The sequence below is a fragment of the Dermochelys coriacea genome, chromosome 2, assembly GCF_009764565.3.
Source record: "Dermochelys coriacea isolate rDerCor1 chromosome 2, rDerCor1.pri.v4, whole genome shotgun sequence".
NCBI classification, from domain to species: Eukaryota; Metazoa; Chordata; order Testudines; family Dermochelyidae; genus Dermochelys; species Dermochelys coriacea.
Window position 1 is genome coordinate 263,133,623 of NC_050069.1, and position 24,584 is coordinate 263,158,206.

Sequence of the window (24,584 nt, forward strand, 5' to 3'; positions counted from 1 at the left end):
TGGCCGTTCTTATGTTCTTATAACAAGTAGTCTCTTGTGGACATGAGGTCTGACCCATCCCTGTGAATGTAAATTTCTTATTCACACCTTCCCCCACCAGAGACTGGACGCTTAAGTAGGTGATAGTCTTTTAACATCTGGCTGGGCGTTGGCCTGTCCTTTGTTTCTGAGAAACATGGTTTGGGCCTGCTTTTCTTAAACTTGGAGCATGTTACAGCAATGATACATAGTAGAATCTTATAACTTGACGTACAGTGTTGATACACATAGTTTATCAGGAAAGTAATGTTCAGTAGATTATGATGTTTCAAAGTATGCCTCACAAGGCATACTTTGCACACAATTTATCATAGTCTTGTACAAGTGGTGAACATAATAGTATAGACTGTCACATCAGTGCAGGAAGGGCATCTATCAGAAGTCTTCTAACACCCAGCATTCATTTCAAACTAAACCAATGGCCAAGCTTTTCCGAGGTGACTAGTGAATTTTTGGGAACCCATCTTCAGACACTTTAAAGGGGCCTGATATTCAGAGAGTGCTGAGCAATGGCCCTCTGAAAACCAGGCCCTTTTAAGATGCCTCAAGTTGGGCACCCAAAAATGGAGGCTCCAAACATCACTAGTCATGTTGGAAAACCTTGGCCTACAGCTTGTGTATGTAAGTGATGCATAGACCCTGTGCTGGGCCTCTGTGCAGGGGTGAATTGTAGCCTCTAGCCTTAGCAGAAGGAAGCTGGGTACCTTTTATGCTCAGCTAGCTGATTTTTGCAGCTAGTGATGTGTCTAGAACTCCAGAGCCCGTCTAATAGACAGGTAGCACTAGGAAAAAATGAAGCGGACTGGAGGCTGAATGTTTCACAGCACTCAAGGCAACCACACACCAAATAAGGCAGAGAGAGCAAATGCTCAGAAGTTACTCATGGATGGGTGAAATGGCAAACATTAATTTGGGTAAAAAGAAAAGGAGGACTTGTGGCACCTTAGAGACTAACACATTTATTTGAGCATAAGCTTTTGTGGGCTACAGCTCAATTCATTGAAATGCATCCGATGAAGTGAGCTATAGCTCACGAAAGTTTATGCTCAAATAAATGTGTTAGTCTCTAAGGTGCCACAAGTCCTCCTTTTTTTTTTTTTTTTTTTTGTGGATACAGACTAACTCGGCTGCTACTCTGAAATCTGTCATTAATTTGGGTAGTTCTCCTGGATGATCCTCCCACATATGAGTTTTGCAGGGAGTTTAAATTGAAATCAAATCCCTCTTCAGGTTAATTTCTATTTTTCCTTTTCCTTCCCATCCTTGAGAGTCAATCACACGTGGCTCCCTCCAAATTCCACGGTGCACAGTTCTCTGTGTTTGGGTGAATTGCTGCGATCTAAGCAAGTGCCCTGAAACCAGCCTGTGCCTGAGGAGTGCAGGGAAATCAGGCAAACGTCAGGTACTCCAAATATCTGGCTCTAATCAGGGCTTTAATGGAACCAGTTGCACTGGCCAGGGCATACACAACATACACAGGGTTAGCACCAGATACAAGCAGATCCAAAAATATTTAGCTTGATTGCATACAGAGGGACCCTTGCCACATTAAATCACTAGTGGGGTTTGAACCTGACACTCTCAGTGCTAAAAACATAAGTCTTTGTCACTTGAGTTTGTGGATTGCAGTAGTTGTCTCTTATCTACTTCTATGGACTAGCCACTAGAGGGGGACAAAGACCCACACTGTGCTACTGTGGGTTACATGTTCACTAGTACTAGCCACTATAGGAGATAGGATATTGGACAAGATGGGCCACTGCTCAGATCCAGGATGTTCATTCTCCATTCCTACAGATTTGTATTTCACCAAACCTAGAGGCAAAAGGAAAGATGGTCTTGTGGTTTGTGTGCTAGCCTCAGATGTGGGTAATGGGTTCAAGTTCCTCCTCTACCATGGGCTTCTTGTGTAACCTCTGGCTAGTCTCTCCATTTCTCTTTTATAAAAGACTTCTGTAGCACTTCCCTACCCCAGAGGGGTGTTAAGAAGAGCATTACATTAAAAATGGTGAGGCATTCTGATATTACAATCATGAGGGCCATATAAGTAGCTTAGGTAGGTGGACAACAACAATAGAGTGGTCAGTTTCACTTTATTTCTGGCTCTCGTGCACTATTCCAATGCTGCCAAAAATGCCAGGAAATGGATAATTCCAGGCATAAGAAAGGTTGGCTTTTTTTTTAATTAATGAAAACGTTGATTAACATGAGGTTTGGTTAATCTCTAAAATGATAAATCCAGACCCCTGAGCGACATTGTTAAACCAGCCTAACCCACCCCTGAGTAGACAACACTAGGTGGATGGAACACCTTGTAGTACTGCCTCTCAGAGAGGTGGATTAACTACCGCAAAGGGAGAACCTCTCCAGTTGCTGTAATAAGTGTCTACGCAGTAGCTGTTTAAGTGTAGACGCAGCCTAAGGGCTTGAGTCTCAGCTACCATTTCTGCTGCACTGATACCATTAATGAGCCTTAAAGTGACCGAAAATGTAAATGCAGATCACACTTACTTCAATAGCCCTTCACAAGGCCAGAGTGGTGTGAAGGGGCTTCAGCGTAACTAGGGCTGTGTCTATACTAGAGACCTTACAGCAGCGCCGCTGTACCGAGGCAGCTGCGCCACTGTAAGATCTCCCATGTGGCCGCTCTATGCCGGCGGGAGAGAGCTCTCTCCAGTCAACATAATTAAACTACCACTGACGAGCGGCAGTAGCTACTTTGGTGGGAGATGCTCTCCAGCCAACATAATGCTGTGCACACTACCACTTATAACAGCGCAGCTTGGGTTGCTCCAAGGGGTGTTTGTTTCACACCCCTGAGTGATATACGTTTTGCCGACATAAGTGGCAGTGTTGGCATGGCCTAACTGAATCAGTCCCTAAAATCTGTTTGGTTTTTACCATAAACCCTACATTTGGGGCCTGAAATACCTGACAACCTTCTGAAAGGGAGCCAGGTTGATCGTCATGCTACTTTATTCTCTCACACACACAAGTTTCGAATTCTTTGCTTTCTCTGGCAAGCCAAGACCACTGGAGCACCTATCTACCTCCTGTGGCCTCATCAGATCCTTTTTCAGTCAACCCAAAGTAAACAGGAACTGGTGAGCCGAGGGGAACAGAAGACAAGACACAGGAGAGGCTTTTCATTAACAAAGGGAATGCAAAATAGTGCACTGAAGCAAGCACAGAAGAGATTAAAGCCACAGCCCCTCCAGATCTGTTATCCAGCTCTGCACATTATCCCACACATCATAACAAAGCTGTTAAGGAAAGATGACAGTTCGACAGCTTTCTGGGTGAGTTATTTTCCAAGCTCCAGAGGTGTCTGTCTATGAAAGTGAGTAGCATATACCCCTGCTTCCAGAGTCCCTGTCTTCTCAGCTGCATGGAACTGTTTATTATTGCCTACAATGACTTTCTTTTTGTAGACATGGTTCAGACATCAGTTTTCTAAGCAGGAAATATTCTTTTCTGCCATACAATAAGCCAATTATTTTCAAAGCATGGAGCCTGAGAAAGGCTGGCCTTGTGGTTAAAATGGCAGGCTGACTCCTGAGATCGGGACTCGATACCCAGTTTTGCCACAGATTCATTGTGAGGGGCCTGGGCGACACTACAGAGTTAGGTCGACCCAAGGCAGCTTACATCAACCTAACCATGGAAGCGTCTACACTTACATTTCACTCCTGCCAATGTAACAGCACAGCTACACCAACTTAATAACTCCCCCTCCATGAGTGGCATAGAGCCAAGGTTGATGTAGTTAGGTTGACATGGTGTCAAAGCAGACACTGCATTGCTTAAGTCGACTGTTACTGGCTTTCAGGAGCCATCCCACAATGCCCCGCATAGACAGTACAATCGATACGAGCGCTCCTGATGAGGATGCCCACCGCCGACACAAGGAGCGTAGCGTGGACAGGCACAAGTGATGTAATTACTGCAGCGGCTGTATGCTGACGTACATTAGGTCAACAATTTTGTAGAGTAGACTTGGGCAGAGTCACTAATCTGTGTTCCTCGATTCTCCATCTGTAAAATGGGACTTAGGATATTACCTGGGTCTGTTTATCTATTTAGATGGTAAGTTCTTTGGGGTCTGGGTTCTTTTTCACTATGAGTTTGTGCACGCACCACGGGGCCCTGATCTGTCGGGGCCTTTAGATGTTATAACAATATGAGAAATAAATCAGAATACAAATGATCTTTGGGGCTCCTGCTGCCTCTCCCCTCTCCTGTACAGATCACGTCTCATCTCCCCCAAGCCACCAACATAACAATAATCAGAACCTGATCCCTTATGAAGCGTAAACAGTCACACACCTTCAGCAGCTACCCTTTCCGCACACCTCATCCCACCGCAGCCCTTCGCTGTCTCTTCTAGACTAAGCGTGACAGATGTCCCGCTTCATGGCCAACATGCCGGAGATCAAATAGGGGAACACCAGCACTAAACCATGAACTGCTACAACTTGAGTGAAAGCTGAAGTTGCTGGAAGGCTTCCCTTTGCCTTCACTGGGCTTTGGATCAGGCACTGAAGAGCCAACCCCTGAAAGGAACCCACGCGGCGGGAGACATCTATCTCTGGCCCATCAGCCAGGCACTCCGGGTAAACTACATAGGCACCAAAACTCCTCTCATTGGCATTTCACCCTTTGCTAGCTCCTGCTCAGCTGGGCAACTTCTGAAAATCCCTTCCTTAGGTGCCCAGCTCTCCCCATCCATTGTATAGGGAGCTTGGACAACTTCCTTGTGGCTGAAAATTCCTCTGGGTGGCAGCCCCGGAGGGGGGAAAGGGAGGTACTTCTACACAGCGAGTGGCAGCAGGTCTCAGAGCCAGAGTTGAGCTCACCCCCACTCACTAGGCTTCACAGCCAGAGCCGCAACATCTACACTGCTGTTTTTAGTGCCGCAGCACACGCCCTGTAAGCCCAAATCCGTCGCCCCGGGCTGTGTTGACTTACCCAGAGGGGTTAGGCGTTGCAATGCTGATGGAGCAATGCCAAAGTACCTTTAAAGATCTGGGCTAAGTCCTGGAAGACACACCCCTGCATGCTGGTGGACGAACAAGAACGACCTACCTCTCTTGCAATGATCCACCCAAAATCAAACCATGTCCAGAATTAATTAGGACTTGTCCAGTTTATTTAATCATCATCCAGCTGAAGCTCTTCGAGCAGATTCTGCGGATGAATCACTCACCCTGATAACTTTTCCATTACTTTGATGACTTGTTATTTCAATGCTGGCATTGCCAATATATAAATGAGTCCCATGTGATCCAATGACTCACAGCTGCTTAGGCCAGCAATAATGTCTCCTTTTTTAATTACAACAGCACTCGTTTTAGAACAGGCTGATGTGCCAAGTTTCTAAGGAAGATGTTCAAGGGTGCATGTGCAACTCATACTTCAAAGTCCGTGTGAGAATCAGGGGGAGAAAAAGCCTAGGGCTGTTCTCTAATGGGGAGTCCCTAGGGCGGTGGCTCTCAACCTTTCTAGACCACTGTCCCTCTTCCAGGAATCTGATTCATCTTGCGCACCCCCAAGTTTCACCTCATTTAAAAACTACTTGCTTACAAAATCAGACATAAAAATGCAAGTGTAATAGTACTGAAAAATTGCTGACTTTCTCATTTTTACCATGTAATTATAAATCAATTGGAATGTAAATATTGTACTTACAGTTCAGTGTATAGTAAACAGAGCAATATAAACAAGTCAATGTTTGTTTGACATTTTAGTTTGTACTGACTTCACTAGTGCTTTTTATGTAGCCTGTTGTGAAACTAGGCAAATATCTTGATGACTTGATGAGAAGACCTCTGGGTATCCCTGGTTGAGAAGCCCTGCCCTAGGGTTTATTTGCTGACATGTTAAAACTACAACCGTCTCGTCTTCACTAGGCTTTTACCTGTTTTAAAGGCTAGCTCAGTGGTTTGAACATTGGCCTGCTAAACCCAGGGTTGTGAGTTCAATCCTTGAGGGGTCCATTTGGGATCTGGGGCAAAAATTGGGGTTTGGTCCTGCTTTGAGCAGGGGGTTGGACATGCTAACTAACAAACACATCATTTTTCCTAGTGAAGACAAGCTCCAAGAGCAGATCTCTAGCACTGATTAATCTTCACTGCGATCCCACGGAAGACCGGGCAAGGAGTCCAACTGGCTAACTGCACCATGACAGCACCTCTGTGCTGGCAGGACAGGATGGGGAGCAGGACCGTGTTCAGAGCATGTAGTGATTTCAATGGAAGTTTGGAGCCTAAATACCTTGGTTAAACTGCACCGAGAAGCCCAGAGGAGAGTTAGAAAGTTAACTACTTAGTTTATTGTAACAAGATTTGGACTGAACTGCATGAGCCAAAGGGAAGATACTAATTTCCCACAGAACTTGAGTCACAGACTGCCTCCACAAGATACCATAAAGTAGCCAGGGAGTCACCATGGGCCTGATCCAAAGTCCACTGAAGTCACTGGGAGCACTAGCATGGACTTCGGATCATAGAATACAAGGGTTGGAAGGGACCTCAGGAGGTCATCTAGTCCAACCCCCTGCTCAAAGCAGGACCAATCCCCAATTTTTGCCTCAGATCCCAAATGGACCCCTCAAGGATTGAACTCACAACCCTGGGATTAGCAGGCCAATGTTCAAACCACTGAGCTATCCTTTCCCCCAATCAGTTCCTAGGTGGAAGCCTCGGGTGGTGACGGTCTTTTAGGGTTCAATTAGGTTTGTTAGGGTGTCACCTTGGTGGATGGAGCCCAAAGAACATAGAATCACAGGACTGGAAGGGGCCTTGAGAGGTCTTCTAGTCTAGTCCCCTGCACTCAAGCCAGGACTAAGTACTATCTAGACCATCCCTGACAGGTGTTTGTCCGACCTGCTCTTAAAAATCTCCAGTGACAGAGATTCCATAACCTCCCTAGGCAATTTATTCCAGTGCTTAACCACCCTGACAGTTAGGAAGTTTTTCCTAATGTCCATTCTAAACCTCCCTTGCTGCAATTTAAGCCCATTGCTTCTTGTCCTATCCTCAGAGGTTAATGACAACAATATTTCTCCCTCTGCCTTGTAACAAACGTTTATGTACTTGAAAACTGTTAAAAACATGAATTGATTCTGCAGAGGGAAATGAATTAATTGAAATTAAAAATAAAATAGGGCTTGTAGTACTCTTATTTGCTGCATCCCTTGTATGGATTTTTGCCATGATATTATTAACCAGTCTAATTTCTGTGGATAAACAGACATACCAGATGTACAGTTGCTGGTTTTATATGTGCAACATTAATGCATCTTTCTGGACATTTAGCCTATGTCATGGGAAGGGGGGGGTTGGTGTGTCACACGCAAAATGGAGAATTTTTAATTATGCCTATTTCTCAGTGAAGGGTACATTTTAAAAATACATATATTTAGGTCCAGCTTTCCTCCTGCACCAAGATCTACTCAGTGCAGGACAGGAGAGGGTCAGACCTGTGTTCACAAGCTACCCCAGCCTCAAGAAAAGTTAGAGCAGCCTAGGCACTGCTCTAACTTACAACAGCTAGCTATGGTCTGTAGGAGACCATATGCCAATAGCAAATTGGCTTAGCGTAGTAGAGTTCTGCCCCCCTACAGGCCTTGGCACACCCCTCCCATTCCCAAAATACCCCCTACACCCAGTGGCAGACAGGCAGTGGCACAGAAATCAGTGCTGCCAGCTAAATGCCAGTGGAGAATTCCCCCCCACCAGGGAGATTTATCAGTTTGACAACTGGGGCTGGAACAGAGGCAAAGAATCCAGCTCTTAAAATCCAGAAGACACCTACAGATCCTATTCAGGATGGGACTAACTTCCTATTGGGCAGCGTGAGTCTCTTCTCTTGCTGTTACAAGGAGGAGGGTGAAAAATTGTTCTCATTAACTTCAGAGGATAGGACAAGAAGCAATGGCTTACATTGCAGCAGGGACAGTTTAGGATGGACGTTAGGAAAAACTTCCTGTCAGGGTGGCTAAGCACTGGAACGAATTGCATAGGAAGGCTGTAGAATCTCCATCATTGGAGGTTATTAAGAACAGTTAGACAAGCAACTGGCAGGAATGGTCTAGTTATTATGTAGCCCTGCCTTGCGTGCAGGGGACCGGACTAGTGACCTACTGAGGTTCCTTCCAGTCCTACACTTCTATGAGACTCACTTACACTGATGTCAATCAGTAGTAACACCAGTGCAGCCAGGGGAGTTGCACTGGTGTAAGGGAGAGCAGCATAAGATACTTAGAATGTGGGCTGCCAGGACATGTGTCTCCTTCTGCTGGGTCTTGCTGGGCCTAGCAACCCCCTGAAAAGCAGCAGCCCCCTCTAGAGGGTCACTGGATTTCTCAGCGTGTTGCTATCCCAAGCAGATTAGCAGAGTAGTTTTCCCCAGGGACCTGATTGCAGGATCTGGGCTGTGGCACCTAATCCAAAGCCTACTGAAGTCAGCAGAATTTGGATCAGTTCTTTAGGGAATGTCCATTCTGCAATGAGACCCCCATGACTGGACCTGTGCCAGCTGACATGGGCTTGGGCTAAGGGTTTAACAGTGGTGTAGACGTTTGGGCTTGGGTGCAGCCCCTGTTCTGGGACGGGTCCTAGAGCCAGGCTCCAACCCAAGCCTCAGTGTCTACACTGCAATTAAACAGCACCTTAGCCCCCACCCCGCAAGCCTGGCACAGGCCAGCAGCAGGTTTATAACTGCAACATACACACACCCTTAGCATGCAAAGGCATTGATGGTGAATGGGATCTTTCTGAGCCCACTTTAGAGTTTGGAGTCACAAGAGCATTTTCCACAGTATCAGAACATGAGTTTCAAGGCCTGCTGAATGCTGGTTCTTTACTGTAGAAACAATCGAATGTGGTGGAAAGACACACTCATTCATTTAAAACATGGAGAGGAAAATATATAGAAGAAATCTCCATAAAAGCCTAATATTTTTGGAGGAAGACAAAAAGTCCTTGCTCCTGAGCCTCCCTAGCAGCAGGTGGAGAGGATCCAAGAGCTGGAAGGCAGCCAAACCCTGTTTCATTGCCAAGCCCTATAGTTCTCTCTCAGACACCCAGCAATAATAGACAGGTCTCCAGTAAAGGGTTGGGGCTCTCACTCTGTCTCTGAAGATGGAAGGATCCTTTTAGCCCCTCCAGGAGGCAAATGGATTTTCTCACCTCCTTGTATTTTCTATAGCCGTGTTTGCTCTGCTGGGGTGAGTTCCCACCTCACAATCAGGGAGATTGTGTGTGGCCGGTCTGGCTCTCTTCTACATCAATGGGAGTTTTGCCGTTATCTTCAGTGGCAGAAGGATTGGGCTATAAACCCGTGAAAATTGACTCATTATCTAAACACTCACATTAACTTTATTTGCAAAAAGAAAAGGAGTACTTGTGGCACCTTAGAGACTAACAAATTTATTAGAGCATAAGCTTTCGTGAGCTACAGCTCACTTCATCCACCAAATGCATCCGATGAAGTGAGCTGTAGCTCACGAAAGCTTATGCTCTAATAAATTTGTTAGTCTCTAAGGTGCCACAAATACTCCTTTTCTTTTTGCGAATACAGACTAACACGGCTGCTACTCTGAAACCTGTCATTAACTTTATTTGTAATCATTTGCAAGTTTATTGGGTGACATCCTGGCCCCACTAAAATCAAAGGCAAAATTCCCACTGACTTCACAGGGCCAGGATTTCACTCCTAGTGCCTTTCTCCTGAGTATCCCAAGTCTCTCTACAAACAGCTAAGACAGTACCTCATACAGACTGATAAATAGGAATAGTAATGAACTAGTAATACCTTGCTCTTATATAGCATTTTTCAGCCATATATCTCAAAGCACTTTCCACAGCAAGACAAGTGTCATTATCCCCATTTTATAGACGGGGAAACTAAGCCACAGAGCAATGACATGCCTGAAGTCACTGAGCAAGACAGTGCCGGGAATAGAACCCACAGCTGTTGAATCCCAGGGCAGGGCAGTGCTCTACCCACTAGGCCACACAGCATCCCCTCTAAGGCAAGTAAATATTATTCCTATTTTACTTGTAAGGCATTTAAGTATTACCACATAATCAACTTGTATATGCAAGAATATGTTCTTATCATTACCTCATCCTCATAATACCCCTGTGAGATACAAATGGGGAACTGAGGCACAGGGTAGTTTAAATACTTGCCCAAGATCACCCAAGAAGCCTGAGGCCAAGCCAGGAATTAAACCCAGGTTTCCTGAGTACAAGTGGAGTGTGCTAACCACTAGTCTACCCTCCATCATTATTAGAGTTCCATCAATGGCTAAAGACTGCATCAAAGTGTAAAGTGACTTATTTGTCCTGGCTAGAACAGAATGTTGCCTTCAGGTTAATCAAAATCAAAGGTCCAGGCACTGATTTTGGCCTTGAACCAAATCATAAATACTGTAAGTTTTCCTTTTTGCTTTGCTTAAATTTTCAAACACCAGTTAACTTTTTTTTTTTTTTTTTTTAAGGAATATGTTTTGCATCTCGATATTTATTCCCCCTTACTGAAGTAGTTTCTCAGGCATAATCAATTCCCTTCCTGAGTCCCTAGAGCTCCGATAGAAAGCCCCAGTCATCAGGAACCAGAGGGTTAATATCTAGCACAACCAGTCATCAAATAATCAAACACGGGAAAGGAGAAAAGAGGCTGCAAATGTTTTTGGTCTGACAAATTGCCTCAATGCAGTTAGATAAATGGACTTTTCTTACTGGAGTGTTCTCCTCAATGTGTCTGAATTGCTTTACGTTTTGTAAACTCCAAAGCAAAATCTATCTGGGAAATCTTATTCTTCATATAAGCAGGTTGGAGTTTTTTTTTAAAAAAGACCCATTGCTGATTCTCCATCTGTCCGATTCCCCAGTGGCTTGAGAAATGCAGCATTAGCTTGTACGCTGATGCCTCTTAGTGGTTGCAACAGAGACTGGCAAGTAAAAAAGCTTGAAATGCAACTAGAAAGATCTTCAAAACTCATTTCACTTTGGTCACATCTACACTAGGAAAAAGGTGTTTTACAAAAAGTGTTAAAATCCTAGCCTAGACAAGGCAAATTGTAGTGTTAACATTTTAAAATGCACCATTTCCTAGTGAAACCGTCTCTGTAACCAAGGAGTTAAATACAATGGAACCGGCTAATAGTCATCTCAGGTGACCCTACTCTTAATGAAGTCAATGGAAACCTCCCTAATGAGCCCAACAGGAGCAGGATTAAGCCTTTTTAGCAATAAGCGGGTGTGTGTGTTTATGGTATTTGTTCTCCTTAAGGAAGGAGATAGATATACATGAAACTTTCATTAGAAAATGAGGCGATGTAAGGAATAGTTCAGCTGCCTCAATGCTTTAAGAACTTCTATACTAGCGCTGGAATGAGGGAGAAAATACCAAAACGCACCTAAGTGACTTGGGAACCAAAGTCCAATTTTCAAAAGTGACAGATAGGCACCTAAGTGCCATTGACTTTCAGGGAGCTTCGGAGTCTCGGGGCCAGATTTTCAAAAGTAGCTTTAGGTGTCTAAAGGTGCAGAGAAGCACTCACTGGGAATTTTCAAAAGTGCCTGAGTAGGTTAGGTGCCGACTCCCTCTCTTGAAAAGCCCACCAGGCGCTTATCTACAGCTTTAGGCACCTAAAAATACTTCAGAAAAACTGGCCGTAGGGCAAGATCCTCAAAGGTATTTAAGAGCCTACTTGCCACTGAAATCATTAGAAGTTAGACGCCTGTGTACCTCTGTGGATCTGGGAATCAGTCGCTTCTGAAAATGTGACAAGTTTCCAAGACACTGTGGCATTTTTGAAAATTTTGCCCCTACTCTTTAGTTGTGCTTTGTCTCAAATTTCATCGCATTCCTACTGCAATTTCAAATTATTAGGGTATTTTTTCTTCCCTTCTTGTCAGACCTGTGTGCAGTGTCGCACTGCGCCATCACACAGATACAATGTCCTACAGGAAGTTAAGGAGATGGACAATAAACTAAAGCAAATACTGTAGGAATTCCTAAAAATCTGAGGTGAAGACTTTATCTGCGCTGCCTGCCTGAATCACTGCATCAAGCAACAGTTTGTGTCCTTGACTGCAGTTATTAGCAGAAAGGTGCCCTGGAAGTTGGCCCTCTAATGAGCCCAAGCCCCACTGCACAATTTATGACACTGATGCAGGAATGAGCTCCTTGGAGGAGAGCCCCTCTGTGGAAACCACTGACATCATGGGCTCCATGCGAGTGCAAAGGCTTGGTTATGCAGATCAGGGCATAAGACTGTGTGGAGACCTAATGAGAAATAGAACTTTAAATGCTGCAAGACCGGCTGGAATAAATAAGGCTCCCAGGTCTAACAGTTTGCTGGATTAGGGAGACAAGGTGAATGAGGTAGTATCTTAATTGGACAGTAAGCTTGTCTCTCTCACCCACAGAAGTTGGTACAATTAAAGATATTACCTCACCCACCTTGTCTAATATCTTGGGAACAACCAACAACACTGCAGACAGCGTGATGGGCTCACTTCTGCATTAGCAAGTCACAGGAAGAGCTTTTCTGAAGTTGCAGCAAGGCTGAAGCCATAAAGGGGTCTGTATCCCAGTGGGTTATAGTTGGATATGGTCAGTACCCACAGAGATCACATGGAATGGGCATCATATCATTTGTCGAACACTGACTGTTCTGCCCTAGCCAGGTTATAGAGGAAACAGTGGCCTTTACCTCCAAAGGGCCAAAGACAAAGAATACACTGCCCCAGGGGATGGGAATGCACAACTGCAAGTTGGATCATCATAAAGCAGCACAAAAAATAAGTAAAATAAGTTTATAGGGCAAAACTCTGAGTGAGGGATTCCACCTCTGGAAGGGAATTCCATATTGTTAAGACACAAACTTCTCAAACCAAAATCTTTCTCACCGAGTGGCCTAATAAATATTTACTTTTTCCTCCTTCGCAGACTTAAGTTCCGCAGTGTCTGCCTCAACATTTCTACAATACCTACTACCATGGGACTGCAGATTCGACTGGGGACTCTGGACGTTACCCTCACATAAACATAGGTGCTCAGACACTGGTGATAAGAGCCATAGAAGTACCTGGATGGATATTACATGAATAATGGTTATATACCTTTAAGAAATGGCTGAACATGTAAAACAGATGCTTACTTAGAATATATAGGGTCCATTCTGCTAAGCACAGCCTCCATCTGCAACTGGAATTAATGGGAATTCCACACCCAGAGGAGATGCCCATCCCAGTAACCCGTGGGTCTTGAGTTCTAGAAGCAATGGGGAATGGCAGGTCACATGTCCTGCACTTCCCACATCTGAATGGGCTGCATGAACTGAAAGATTTTTTGGCCTTCGCCATCAGGCAAGTGTGGATTGTTCAGGTTGAGATTGCTCAGCACACCCAACTTTCAGTCAAGTAAGTGGGAGTTGACAGCGTTCAGCACCGCACAGGACCGGGCTCTTTCATGGCCTTGCCTAATGCACATTTATGAGCGCTAATGTATTGCATAGCTGAACTTTTTGCATAATTGCGCTTTTTTTTTTAAACTGTTCCATACCAGAGCCCTTGAAAGAAAGGATTTTGTATGTTTATATATTTCATTGTGAAATGAAAGAATGAATCTCAGCCGCTCTCTCTAGACTTGTGCTGTGCTATGCGGACTACTGCTTTACATTTTAATAGCCGTTATTTCAGTCCCTTTATCTTCTCTGCTCCTTCTCACCTCCTCTTATACAGAATGACTTTTATTCTACCAAATGTAATTAGGCATGGTCCTGTGTTTTGATTACTTTTTATTCTTAGTAGTAACAGAAATCAGAGTTTTCACCATTTAATTTTTCAAAATTGTCTGTTTCAAGTATCCAAAACTAGTGCTCCTCTTTATGTGAAAGGCAAATGTACAAAAGACATTTTAAAAAAAAAGTGAAAATTTAAAAAAAGTGTGGCAAAAGCAGCTTTGGGGTCTAAGAATCAGATATGAAAAACCTAAGCATGAAAACAAAATTCGGAATGCAAAACACTAGTGCAACCACATTCCAATCACTGTTCCTCTTAAATAATAATAACCAACTTTCCCAGCAATCATGCTGTTTTCATTTCTGACATAGATTAAAAGGCATCATCTGAGATGCTGTAAATAGCAGTCACCATTAAAAACTCATTGGCTATTCCACAGGGAGCATAACAACATCTTCTCTGCTCTTCTAGCCCCAGGCACATACAGTGAGTACTACAGGTATATGGCAGAGTGACTGATGAGTTCTTAAAATGGTATCCACTGAGGATTGCCCTTAAGAGAAACAAATTTGGGGGCCTAAACAGGCTGCGTCCCTTTAAACAGACTGCCTGCCACCATGTGTGTGGTCCATTTAAAGGACCAGTGGCTGTTATAATGGCAGGATTCTTTCACTTTTAACCAGGACACTCATCAAACCTGCCTCAGGAGCAAATAATGCATTCCAAGATTTTCTTTTCCTAGTGACCATTATTGCTCCAAACATAGTTCTAGATGTAACTGGGTCACATTCAAAGGAAAGCATCAGCACAAAAGTTGAGTTGCCAAATGCCCAGGGTACGGCATAGATGTGCAGGCTCTCTCATGAAATCACACACTTTCATCACCAGAGGATTGTTCCTCCTTTGGCATGACGCTCCTCTCATCCTCCTGCCTCCTCTCCTCAGAATCTTCAAAAGAAAATGAAGCGGTAATTGCTTTCTCCCCTAACATCAAGGGAAAAGAAAAAAGGGTAAAGCAGCTGCTCTTTTCCAGTTGTCATCCCAAGAAGAAACATGCTTTGAGCAGTCCTTTATTTACAAGAAAAATAGAATTCTAAGGGCGGAGCAGTTCAGAAGAATAATGCTCTTATTTGTTACCATCTACATTTTACCACATTGTACCTCATTACAGCAGAAAAACTTCCATTAATTGTGTCTTTTGAAGGCTGCAGGTTAGGCACAGTAATTTAAGCTTCAGGTTGGAAATATATACACATTCCACACCGTTAGTTAGCATCTCAGCAACTTAGCTGACTCAGCCCTTCAACTTTTGAAGGTAGATACACTAGGACACATTCAAAAGTGAAACTAGCTTTGAAATTGTGTATCATAGAATATCAGGGTTGGAAGGGACCTCAGGAGGTCATCTAGTCTCCTGCTCAAAAGCAGGACCAATCCCCAACTAAGTCATCCCAGCCAGGATTTTGCCAAGCCTGACCTTAAAAACCTCTAAGGAAGGAGATTCCACCACCTCCCTAGTAACGCATTCCAGTGCTTCACCACCCTCCTCGTGAAAAAGGTTTTCCTAATATCCAACCAAAACCTCCCTCACTGCAACTTGAGACCATTATTCCTCGTTCTGTCATCTGCTACCCCTGAGAACAGTCTAGATCCATCCTCTTTGGAACCCCCCTTCAGGTAGTTGAAAGCAGCTATTAAATCCCCTCATTCGTCTCTTCTGCAGACTAAATAATCCCAGTTCCCTCAGTCTCTCCTCATAAGTCACGTGCTCCAGCCCCTAATCGTTTTTGTTGCCCTTCGCTGGACTCTTTACAAGAAGGATGTGGAAAAATTGGAGTGTGGGGCCCAAAACTGGACACAGTATTCCAGATAAGGGCTCACCAATGCCAAATAGAGGGGAGTAATCACATCCCTCGATCTGCTGGCAATGCCCCTACTTATACATCCCAAAATGCCGTTGGCCTTCTTGGCAACAAGGGCACACCATTGACTCATATCCAGCTTCTCATCCACTGTAACTCCTAGGTCCTTTTCTGCAGAACTGCTGCCTAGCCATTCGGTCCCTAGTCTGTAGCAGTACATAGGATTCTTCCATCCTAAGTGCAGGACTCTGCACTTGTCCTTGTTGAACCTCATCAGATTTCTTTTGGCCCAATCCTCTAATTTGCCTACGTCCCTCTGTGTCCTATCCCTACCATCCAGCGTATCTACCACTCCTCCCAGTTTAGTGTCATCTGCAAACTTGCTGAGGGTGCAATCCATGCCATCCTCCAGATCATTAATGAAGATATTGAACAAAACCGGCCTCAGGACCGACCCTTGGGGCACTCTGCTTGATACCAGCTGCCAACTACACATGGAGCCATTGATCACTACCCGTTGAGCCCGATGATCTAGCCAGCTTTCTATCCACCTTATAGTCCATTCATCCAGCCGATACTTCTTTAACTTGCTGGCAAGAATACTGTGGGAAACCGTATCAAAAGCTTTGCTAAAGTCCAGGAATAACACGTCCACTGCTTTCCCCTCATCCAGAGCCAGTTATCTCCTCATAGAAGGCAATTAGGTTAGTTAGGCATGACTTGCCCTTGGTGAAGCCATGCTGACTGTTCCTGATCACTTTCCTCTTCTCTAAGTGCTTCAGAATTGATTCCTTGAGGACCTGCTCCATGACTTTTCCAGGGACTGAGGTGAGGCTGAATGGCTTGTAGTTCCCCGGATCCTCCTCCTTCCCTTTTTTAAAGAAGGGCACTACATTAGCCTTTTTCCAGTCATCTGGGGCCTCTCCCAATTGCCATGAGTTTTCAAAGATAATGGCCAATGGCTCTGCAATCACTTCCGCCAACTCCTTTAGCACTCTCGGATGCAGCGCATCCGCCCCCATGGACTTGTGTTCATCCAGCTTTTCTAAATAGTCCTGAACCACTTCTTTCTCCACAGAGGGCTGGCCACCTCCTCCCCATACTGTGCTGCCCAGTGCAGCAGTCTGGTAGCTGACCTTGTCTGTGAAGACCGAGGCAAAAAAAAAAAAAAGCATTGAGTACATTAGCTTTTTCCACATCCTCCCTCATTCACTAAGGGGCCCACACTCTCCTTGACCTTCTTCTTGTTCCTAACATACCTGAAGAAACCCTTCTTGTTACTGTAACCTGGCTTTCAGTGCATTTATGATATAACAACATAAGAGTGGCCCTACTGGGTCAGACCAAAGGCCCATCTAGCCCTGTATCCTGTCTTCTGACAGTGGTCAATGCCAGGTGCTTCACATGGAATTAACAGAACAGGTAATCATCAAGTGATCCATCACCTGTCACCCATTCCCAGCTTCTGGCAGTAGCTAGGGTCACCATCCCTGCCCATCACCATTGATGGAACTATCCTCCTTGAACTTACCTAGTTCTTTTTTGAACCCTGGTATGGCCTTTACAACATCCTCTGGCAAAGAGTTCCACAGGTTGCCTGTGCATTGTATGAAAAAAATACTTCCTTTTGTTTGTTTTAAATCTGCTGCCCAATAATTTCATTTGGTGACCCCTAGTTCTTATGTTATATGAGTAAACAACACTTCCTTATTTACTGTCTCCACACCAGTCATGATTTTATAGACCTCTGTCATATACTCCCTTAGTTGTCTCTTTTCCAAGCTGAAGAGTCCCAGCCTTATTAATCTCTCTTCATATGGAAGCTGTTCCATACCCCTAAACACTTTTGTTGCTCTTTTCTGTACCTTTTCCAATTCCAATCTCCTTTGAGATGCGGAGACCAGATCTGCACGCAGTATTCATGATGTTGGTGTACCATGGATTTATGTAGAGGCAATATGATATTTTCTGCCTTATCTATCCCTTGCCTATTGATTCTCAACATTGTTGGGGGGGGGGGTTGTTTTTTTTTTTTTGACTGCTGCTGCACATTGAGTGGATGTTTTCAGAGAACTATCCACAATGACTCCAAAATCTCTCTTGAGTGGTAACAGCTAATTCAGACCCCATCATTTTATATGTATAGTTGGGATTATGTTTTCCAATGTGCATTACTTTGTATTTATCAACACTGAATTGCATCAGCCATTTTGTTACCATGTGGTTGACTGGGTATCCCATATCAACTTGGGTCATGTTTACACTAGGAAAAGGGCAGATTTTTAACATGCATTAACATCCTAGAGTAGAAAAGGCAGTTGTATTTTAACAAATTGTTAGCTGATCACAGAAAACGCTGTCAGGAAGCCTAGGGTTTACCTGGACAAGCTAAGAGTTGTTAAAACTACAACTTTGACTAGGCTTTTAAAGGGTTAAACGCATCTTTTCTCCTAGCAAAGGTAAGGCTTTGGAATTTAGAAAGTACCTTATATTTACACATTGGAAAATGGGCACAGGGCTCAGTAATCTACCTTTGGGTTTGGATCACTGCTTCTAAGGAAACCTAGGTTGATGTAAGGTTCTTGCTAAGGGGATGTAAGAGAGGAGTGTAGGATAAAAAGCTAACAGGAGAGTGTAAGAAAATGCAAGTTATACTTACACCTTTGGTTCATAAATTACATCACCCCAACTCCCTTACACAATCACCAAGTGGATCTAAAAGGAGTGACTTGCCTTTTTAATTTGGTATACTGGATTTCATTTTTTTATGGGCACATCTTTCTAATGAGACTTGGACTCTTTTTTTAATCTCCTTTGTGTGGACTTTAACAATTCCATTGAACTTTGTCTTTTAAAAAATAAACTTGTTTTGATGTGACCTTCGCTAAAGATTGGCAGCTGCTCTGCACCACAGCAGCTCCAACTAGTACCTTTGGGTCCTAAATAACAGAATAGGTAACAAGATCAGACAGATCTTGTTAGTGCTTTGTGCAGTCCAATTTTAAACAGCACTAGGGATGAGCATCCATCACTTTGAAGGGCAACTTTTAGAGGGTGAAACATGTCACTGAAACACCCCATCATGATCACATGCATACATTTCTCTCTATGAGAGAGCCCACACAGATCGGCCAGCGAGTGTTAGGGTAACATTTGAACCAGATTGGATTTAAAATATATTTGTTAAATAAGCTCAACTTCTCTCGAAGTTATTCTCAAGATATATTTTCCAGCCTTCACTATGTATGTCAAGAGTTTGGCATGTATATTTATATTTTATGATGGAACATTGATGAAAAGCTTGTTTATCCTGTTTCTGATGTATTTCACTAATTTCTGAAGATATAAATGAACACAGCCATTACAAAAAGTCATTTATTTTCATAAATATGTACATATACACACACACGCAAAAAATGACTTTACATACATATACACAGGTTCAAATGGTTAATGCAGTGCAAAAGTTGTTGTTTTGTTTTGTTTTTTTTTAAAAAAAAGGTACCAGCCAGCCTTTCAAGAAACCTTAACTGATCTTTGGTTAAAAAAGGCAGGATCAATATTTCATAAGTTGGCAAAGCATTCTAAATATTTTAACTGGAAGGAAGGTTTACTCTTGGCCTATTTTCTTGTGTTGTGTTTCTCGATGAACAACAGAGTTTCCAAGAGACTTAAATGTGAAAATTGAAAATGAGAATTAAGTGGATAAATAATCAAATTATTTCAAATGGTCCACGGTTCTGACAAAAATTTGATTCCTTTTAAAGATTTGATTCAATACAAGCACAATCCTAGTATTCTGATCCAGATTTTCTGTTCTCAAACAGTAAAACGCTCATTTTATTAAATCTTGAAGGACTCAAATGTAAACCATGTTATCTCTTTTCCTGTTTTAGCAAAAGAAAGTTTAAACATATATTATACACACACAGTGCACAGAATTAACATACCACGAAGCCAGTGTAAACATTTACAGAAAAAAAAATTAGGACAGTCAATGCTTAACTTGACTTCTCCTTGGTCCCTGAATCACAACCAAAGCTGGAAGAAGTGTTCAGCTATTAATGGACACACATTGCTAAATGTATGTTCCCCAACATGGATTTTGTAGGCAGGCTTGTCCACATTATAGAACCAAATCTCCCTGTGAATGGTTCCCTGCCACTTCTACTTCCTTTGTAACAAATTGCTACTAGGTGTTTGTCCATTCATCAGACATAGGGTCCACTGGGAAAGCAGAACGTTGTATTTAGAGATTTTGCTGTATTGTTTTCCTAAAGATTCTTGGGTTGGATGATCCTTCCAGTAGGCAAATCCAGCGATTCATTTCATTATGCTTAAACCTAGCATTTTGGACCATATGTACTCAAGGCAGTTGGCCCTCCCACCACTTGTAACACCATGGCTACGCACGCCAGCTGAATGAAAACTAGTGCAGGTATGTTCTCTTTGAGCTGGAATTCACATCTCCAGACAGTAGTGTTGACATACCTAAGTGTTCTAGGTGCCCAAGTCTATGCAAGACTAGCTTTACTCAAATACATTTAGTGGAGACAAGTCAACACTACCAGGATCAGGGTCCACGGGAGATGTAGAAATCAGATCCCGTCATTAAGGTTATTCCCCACAATGTTTTGTCCATGTACAAAGTAAATCTCCTACCCCTTTTCCTAGCAGAAACAGCTTTCCCTATTTAAGTCAATGCATTGTCACCTGGTTAAGACTAGCCAGAGGTATGAGCACCATGTCCTGTAACATCAGCAAGGCAGACCCTAGTATGGAAATTTAGAAAATGGATTATTAAAAAAAAAAGTTTACTCTTAATCATCTTCATGCCTTATTTTCTAAGGAGACCTCCATTCATATGGATAGAACATGTTACAAGTGCTACTAGGCTGAATGTTAAGAAAGGTTTCCCTGACAGAACTGGATTTCTGCCCTGATCAGTATTAAAAAAAAAAAAAAATACAAGATGAAACTTAGGTCTGCAGGACCAGACCTTCAGCTGAAGCTCAGCAAAATCTTACCTGACACAAAGCAACCCTGATATGTGAAGCAAGAACACCCTTCTCATTAATGGTACTTTTATATTTTTATCAGAGAAAATGCAAAACATTTTGATTGGCACTTAATTTAAATATTGTCAAAATGTAAGTAAAGAACTTTGGCCCATGTTCTTCAATAGTCCAGATAAGAATGAGGAGGAACTTTGAATTGATATATTAAAAAGTCAAGGCCTTGACATAGCTTAGCAGCATATAGAGATACGTCAACCTGTCACTTGACATTTAATTGTTCCTTGTAATTTGAGTAATACAAAACAGATCAACAATTGCTTTTTCATTGTGCTTTTTGATACACTGATAAAGAACTTGAAATGTTTAAAAAAGGAGGTTATAATTTCTGGTTTCCTTACGCATTTATTTTACTACGAGTTCAGAAATATTAAAAACCAGTTAAGTCCTAAAATAAAAAAGGAAAAATTTGCAAGTGGTACTTCAAACATCAAATTTTTAAGCAAGTGTTATGTTAATCATGAAGTCTGGGAACAGCTACCTTAGCCTATTCCACACAGTTTAATAGATCTTAGGGCTTGTCTACACTATCCACTGGATCGGTGGGCAGCGATCGATCCAGCGGGGGTTGATTTATCGGTCTAGTATAGATGCGATAAATTGACCGTTGAGCGCTCTCCTGTTGACTCCGGTACTTCACCAGAACGAGGAGCGCAAGCAGAATTGACGGGAGAGCGTCAGCTGTCGACTTACTGCAGTGAAGACACCGTGGTAAGTAGATCTAAGTAAGTCTACTTCAGCTACGCTATTCATGTAGCTGAAGTTGTGTATCTTGGATCAACCCCATGCGGTAGTGCAGACAAGCCCTTAGTATCAAGCAGTTTTCCCTGACAGTCAACCGAAATGTTCCTTTTCAGTTTCATTCTTAGGCTTAGTTGTGCCTCCTTGTGCCCTAACTTCTTTCTCATCTGACCCGATATCTGAAGGACAAACATCAAGAAAAGTTGACCCCTTTAGTTTCTATGCTAAGCAGTGACTCTCTCTTCTCTTCAAATATCAGTACCTGGACAGTCTTCTGTGGACACCCTTCAGCATGTCTGTCTTTGGTACCGATACCTGGAACTGCATGAAATAATTCTAGGAGTGCTTGCATCCGAGCTGCATAAAGGATTATGATCCTTCCCTGCTCTCAGACATGCCTCACTCCATGCAGGCTACAACCATAGCAATCATCTTGCAATTTCACATCCAATTTACTGTCTCCTATCAAGCTAAAGTTTCCACTGGTCTCTAGGTTTCTCCCCACCACTGTTTCTGATGTTTCATTTTATCCCTTTCCTTCTGATATATTTTTCCCTTTTTACAGTTTATTTACTCTTGTAATTTCAGCTCACTTTCCTTTCCTACACAGTGCCTTTCCATGTCCCAAAAGCATAGCAAAAGATTCTTCTATTTCACTAAAACAACAAGGAGTCCGGTGGCAAATAAATCTGTTCGTCTTTAAGGTACCACTTGTTTTTGTGGATACAGACTAACACAGCTACCCCCGATACTTCTATTTCACTGTAGCAGTGCATGGGACTAGGTACAGTAAAGGCTGTACTATTAGAACAGCAGACATAAATGCAATATCCAGTCACTTAAATCTTTATGCACAGATGTATGCATTGGCTGCACAGAGTTGCATTGCACAAGTTGTCAGAGGAAGCTGGAGGTTTCGGCAGCTGGATAATCAGTTGTTAGGGCTTTTAGCACACAATGGGTGGGTCTGGTTTAAAATATTAGCTGGATGTTTCTGCTATAATAGTCAGTAGTGAAATAGATAATATTGACTAACAAGCTACCTACAGAGTCAGGAAGGTAACTCTCCATCAATTTAATCTCTTTGCAAATATGAAAGGTAGAGACATTAAGTGAAAGAACAATTCCTCAGCAAGGGGATGAAATTCTACATAATACATGGGGCTACCATATAACTGTTAAGTGAGAAAAAATTAAGAGGTTACCTCTACAGTATTACAACTACAAGCTTCCTGTAATTTCTCAGTTTCATGATTCTCTAACCAACCCTCCAAAAGACAGCTGTGTCAAAACATTAGACATTCTTTATACAGAGAAAACTTATCAAAAAAGTGTTCAGATACATTTTAAAATGTCAGTGTATACTTCAGCACGTTAAATACCAGAATATACACTGCAGCAGAGGTGGAGAAATTCAGCTCCTAATGACTATATTCAAAAGTGCATGCTCATAAGTTAACCTTAGCATGAGAGCTTAAATATAAAATAAAGAGAACCTACTCCTGCTTTCCAGGATGGGGAATGGATTTCTAATCGCTAATAATGTATCTTTTGAAAGGTGGAAAAACTCATTGGGTTATCACAAAATACAATCTTCCAAACTTATTTATCTGTATAAACCAAACAAACATATAATTACCCTTTCAAAAAATGTGATCTTCAACAGGGAAATAAAGGCCACTTGGGCTGAAAGGTCAGTTGTGTGTTTTTTTGGTTTGGTTTATGCAGCTTCAAAAACTTACTGACAATTTCCCAATAAGCTCACACCATACCAACCATTAAGATGTACAGTTTACTCAAGAGACATTTTACATCCTTTATGGTTTTTAAAAGGGCCCCTGCCCTTTTCTTCAGACCCCTATCATTCTATTTCACCTTAGTAGGATTACTCTGAAAATCCCACTAAAAGCATTTTTCCACCAATTACTGATTAATTATGGCAAACGCCTCCTTAGCTTACATCTGTCAAGCAACTTAGGATCTATAGATGAAAGTGCTAAGCGCTATTATCCACAATTTTAATCAGTCTTGGTTTTAAAGTACAATTTCAATGTTTTCTGTCAAACTCCCAGGGCAACACACTGAAACAGTGAACTGTTGCAAAGCAAATGAGAAATGAAGAGAGACTGACTGTTTGGTATTAATCAAGGAGTACACTGAAAAGACTGGTTTCAGAGTAGCAGCCGTGTTAGTCTGTATTCGCAAAAAGAAAAGGAGTACCGGTGGCACCTTAGAGACTAACAAATTTATTAGAGCATAAGCTTTCGTGAGCTACAGCTCACTTGTTTTTTCCACCAAATGCATCCGATGAAGTGAGCTGTAGCTCACGAAAGCTTATGCTCTAATAAATTTGTTAGTCTCTAAGGTGCCACCGGTACTCCTTTTCTTTTTACTGAAAAGACTGAGTACTGAAGATTCTCAATGGCAGTGAGAACCTCCATTATGAATGCTTGCAAACAGTCTGCAATGCACAGTTGAAGTACAACTAATCCCCTGAATATCCATTTGACACTAATTAGAAGAGCACAGTTTATTTCGAGTTGTTTAGTTTCAAAATCTCTCCTTGGTGATAACCATCGTTGTACAGTTTTAAAATATACCCCAAAGTATTTTTGGCTAGTGTAAGGAAATAAAAGTTTTTTAAAATACGAGTGATGAATCCCATGTGTGTTTTCATACTCCAATATCAGGCTGTTTCTCCATCGGTTGCCTTGTCAGTATCTGATATGAAGAAAGAGAAGCCACTCCTATGTGAAAGAATATTTGCCAGATGTTTCTTAATCCATACAAGTAAATGTTGCATAGACAAATGGAGAAAAACAGTACAAATGCCTTCATCTTCCTTGATGAACCATGGAACAAGTACAAATAACACTGGAATAGCATCAGAGAAACAACGTTAGCAACATCAAACTGAATATACACAGACAAGGATCACAGCTTACAATTACTGGCACCTATGATTTAGGGATTCACCTGCCACTGAAATGCACACAAAAAGCTTAAAGCTCTTTTCAAGTCTTATCTATTATAAGACCATCCATCCAACAGAAGTGAATTGGTGGCCTTAATCCAGATCCTACTGAACAGGTATTGTATCCACAACA

At 42.5% G+C, this 24,584-nt stretch overlaps 1 protein-coding gene across 9 annotated transcripts in view; it reads right to left on the reverse strand.

Annotated features, from left to right (window-relative positions):
• Positions 1-1,152: 1,152 nt before the first annotated feature.
• Positions 1,153-24,584, reverse strand: part of SEC22C (SEC22 homolog C, vesicle trafficking protein) — a 62,024-nt gene continuing 38,592 nt past the window's right edge. For 4 of the 9 annotated variants that reach the window (XR_006279514.1, XR_006279517.1, XR_006279513.1 and 1 more), the window contains 2 exons: positions 23,871-24,351; positions 19,157-23,633 (listed from right to left, as the gene is read on the reverse strand). Coding sequence is in view for 4 of the 9 variants with exons in the window: in XM_038389203.2 (XP_038245131.1) it covers positions 14,589-14,783 (195 nt within the window). In the remaining 5 variants the exon portion in view is untranslated. Of the gene's footprint in view, positions 1,855-13,835; positions 14,784-19,156; positions 23,643-23,870; positions 24,352-24,584 lie in introns of those variants that run through there. The other 5 variants (XM_043509748.1, XM_038389203.2, XR_006279516.1 and 2 more) reach the window with 4 other exon arrangements.